Here is a 3,271-nt window from a genome sequence, read left to right as displayed (position 1 = left end):
TTCCCCTCGCCCCTCACCCCCCCTCAGAGGACCCGAATTAGAATCCCCTTATATACTCTACTCATGAACTTTTATATGTTAATAATTAATATAGGCAGAAAATATAGACCTTTCTACATTAATATATACTTAAATGGAAGAAAGTATGTCCCGATTTTGGAACAAGAAAACAAGAACGTTGACATTAGCAGGATCAAGACAACATCTTTTTGAAGTTACAGTATTTCCACAGGTAGAAAACCCTCTTTCAGATCCAGCTGATGATGCGGGTATACTGAGATACTCTTTTGCGAATAGAGCCAGTGCCGGGAATCTCTTTTCATTAATTTTTCACCATTGAAAAGGATCTGCATTATGGCTTAGCTGCGGTTCTGCAATATATCGCACGAATTGGGCTTAAACACTGTGTTGATTTGGTTGTATTTGAAAAAGAAAGTCTAAAGCACTCTCTATTAATGTTTCATTTTCAGTGTTTTCTGTGTCACTGGACATGTTGTGGAGCTTAGTAAGGACTGCGGCTTTTATTGCTTCTCTTGCTTCAATTTTTTCGGCGCGTAGATCTTTGTACCGTGGATCTAAGAATGAAGTGATCTGCCATGCATTAACAGTTGAATTTTCATGCCATTTCATATCGAACCATGTATCGAGTTCCTGATATACCACTTTTTTGAATTGACTGATCATATCATCATTTAATGAATCATAGGTTAGATGGTTCTCTAGCAGTGAATGAACAATCGGACGTACCATAGAGATGGACGAATTATGGGCACACAGTACTGTGGTTGCTATTTGTAAAGGCTTGAGCACATTGACAAAATTCTCCATGATATACCACTCGCGTTCTGCGATTTCTAAATTGTAAGCAATTCTTAATTTGGTTACTGATCTGTCAGCGAGGACACTTTCCACAGGACGTCTATTCTTCACGAGGCGTTCAAGCATATCAAATGTGGAGTTCCAACGTGTAGGAATGCTTTGTATTAATTTAAGCACAGGCATTTTGAAATTCTTTTGATTTGTTTTTAACGCTTCCCATGCAATATTTGAATGGCGGAAGTGTCCAACCACCTTTCTTGCCTTTTGACAAAATATAGCAATTTCTGCGATTTCCAATCCTTTTGATATTGCAAGCTGCATAGTATGTGCTGCACACGTTATTCCTTCATTTAATGTCAAATTCGATAAAGCTTTGACAGCATTCGTCATATTTATGGCATTGTCCGTAACGACGGTTGTAGTTTTTTCATTAATTTCCCATTCATTAAGAACTTCCTGTATTTTAGCAGTTATATTAATAGTCGTGTGGCGTTCTTCGATTTCTTTTGTTGTTAGAGTGTAAGATTTTATTTCCCAATTGTCCATTAAAAACTGACAAACCACTGTCATATACGCATCCTGAGTTCTTGAGCTCCAGAAATCAGAAATGCAAGTGACAGACGCGATCTTGGATATTTTAAGCTTAATTTTTTTCTTTCACATTATCATAAAGTAGATACAGCCTTTTCTTAAGAGTCTCAGAACAAGGTACCTGGATATAAATATAACAAAATGATGTAAAGTTTGAGATTGTATATACACATATAACGTAAGATATCTAAAAAAATGTCTTTACCGTATGCTTAAATCAATCTCTTTATATTAATATTTTTATTTTTAAATATATGTTTATATATTTTTCGAAAATTAGTTTGTAACTTCCAAACGTAGTTTTTATTAAACATTTTTATTAAACTTTTTAAATATTAATGTTAAAGTACATTCTATTCACTACCAATACTAAAGAACACATAGTATAGAAAAGACCATTTTTTGCCCACTAATGGAAAAGTGTAAAACATAGTGAATCTTATAGATTTTGACCTGCTAAAAACGATGGTGCTATTAGTTTTCATTGAAAATGCGAGGAACATCGTCAGTTTTCGAGTTAAAGTCCTATATTTTATCCTCTCTGTAATACATGATTTTCAATCGAGTGAATTATATCATGTGGAACTTAGTATGCGAAGGTTCCTAATCAAGAGACACGGTAGTGTCTCACGCAAAGTGCGCAGCGCGAGACCGCCTCGTGTCTTTACGCGCGTTGTTTATAAACATTATACGCGTTATTATTAAAGCTACGGTTCGTCAAGCAACGTATAATGTGGGGTCTACAATAGTGTAGCAGTCGTAGAATCTGAAATAATAGAAAATTGGTCAATCATAGTCGATTAATCTTCTTATATTCGTATAATCACGGCGACTAATCACGACTCTTAATCAAATCCTTCAAATAAATGAAAAAGTAGTCTAACATATGAATATATATCACCTTGTATGAAGGATCAACAACACTCATGAAATTACGAAATCCCTCAGATTCAGTGAATGAGATGGGTAGTTGGTTTGAAATTATAAGTCGTGCTAAAGCCAAATCAATTTTTTCTTTCTTTGTGCATTGCCTTTGCGTGGTACGTCTTACTATTTCCCGCGATGAACTTGCAGCCAGTATATTGGTCGTTATATTATTTTGATCAGAATCCTCACAGTCATGAGAATCTTGATCAGTATCGCCTTCATTTTCCCGACGTCTATGATAAATGAATAAAATTAAAGATAATAAAAAGGTAACGATTAAAAAATATATATCATATTTTAGTAGCAGCACGAAAAACATCGCCTACATATATTATATGCCCTACATATTGTATTATAGCAAGCTAATTCATAATATATATTCATAATCTGAAGAACTAAACTTACTGTCGCTTTTGATTATCTTTACCAGCGTCCATTAAATGAATAGATTTTAGATGCTTATTTAGACTGGAGGTTGATCCACCTGTCAAAAATACCGCATCACATATATTGCATGTCGCTGTAGTTTTGTCTGCAGAAGTCGTACAATATTGTCACACCCAACTTCTTTTCTTTGACATTGTATTGAACGCTACAAAACAGTCACTAAATGATGCGCCGATTTTTGTATTTTGAACTTTTTAATAATATGCCACACAGTGATACCTATATTTTCTAGATATATTATACAAAGTACCGCAATCAGTACTAGCAGCCGATTACAATGCTGCGGTTTTGCCCTCTTTCATTTTCATTAGCCTCCCCACAACTTTCTCTCTCTCCCTCCCTCTTTCCTTTTCCCCCCTCTCTCCCTCACCCTCTCTTTACATTCTCTTGCCATTTCATAATATCGCACACACAAACACACACACAAACACATACGCAAGAGCTCTCTCTCTCTCTCTCTCTCTCTCTCTCTCTCTCTCTCTCTCTC

The 3,271-nt window shown here is 35.4% G+C and overlaps 1 protein-coding gene across 1 annotated transcript; it reads right to left on the bottom strand.

Annotated features, from left to right (window-relative positions):
• Positions 1-396: 396 nt before the first annotated feature.
• LOC108783049 (zinc finger BED domain-containing protein 1-like) lies at positions 397-1,389 on the bottom strand. The gene has a single exon (XM_018551498.1). It carries the CDS (start codon positions 1,387-1,389, stop codon positions 397-399), a length of 993 nt encoding a protein of 330 aa, XP_018407000.1.
• Between the last annotated feature and the right edge of the window lie 1,882 nt (positions 1,390-3,271).

Source organism: Cyphomyrmex costatus, unplaced genomic scaffold (genome assembly GCF_001594065.2).
Source record: "Cyphomyrmex costatus isolate MS0001 unplaced genomic scaffold, Ccosl1.0 scaffold1403, whole genome shotgun sequence".
NCBI classification, from domain to species: Eukaryota; Metazoa; Arthropoda; class Insecta; order Hymenoptera; family Formicidae; genus Cyphomyrmex; species Cyphomyrmex costatus.
The sequence above is the reverse complement of the archived record's forward strand: the minus strand, read 5'-3'. Positions and strand labels throughout refer to the sequence as shown.

Coding starts and splice junctions, on each gene's coding strand:
- LOC108783049 (XM_018551498.1), bottom strand. CDS start 1,389: ATGACAGTGGTTTGTCAGTTTTTAATGGACAATTGGGAAATAAAATCT.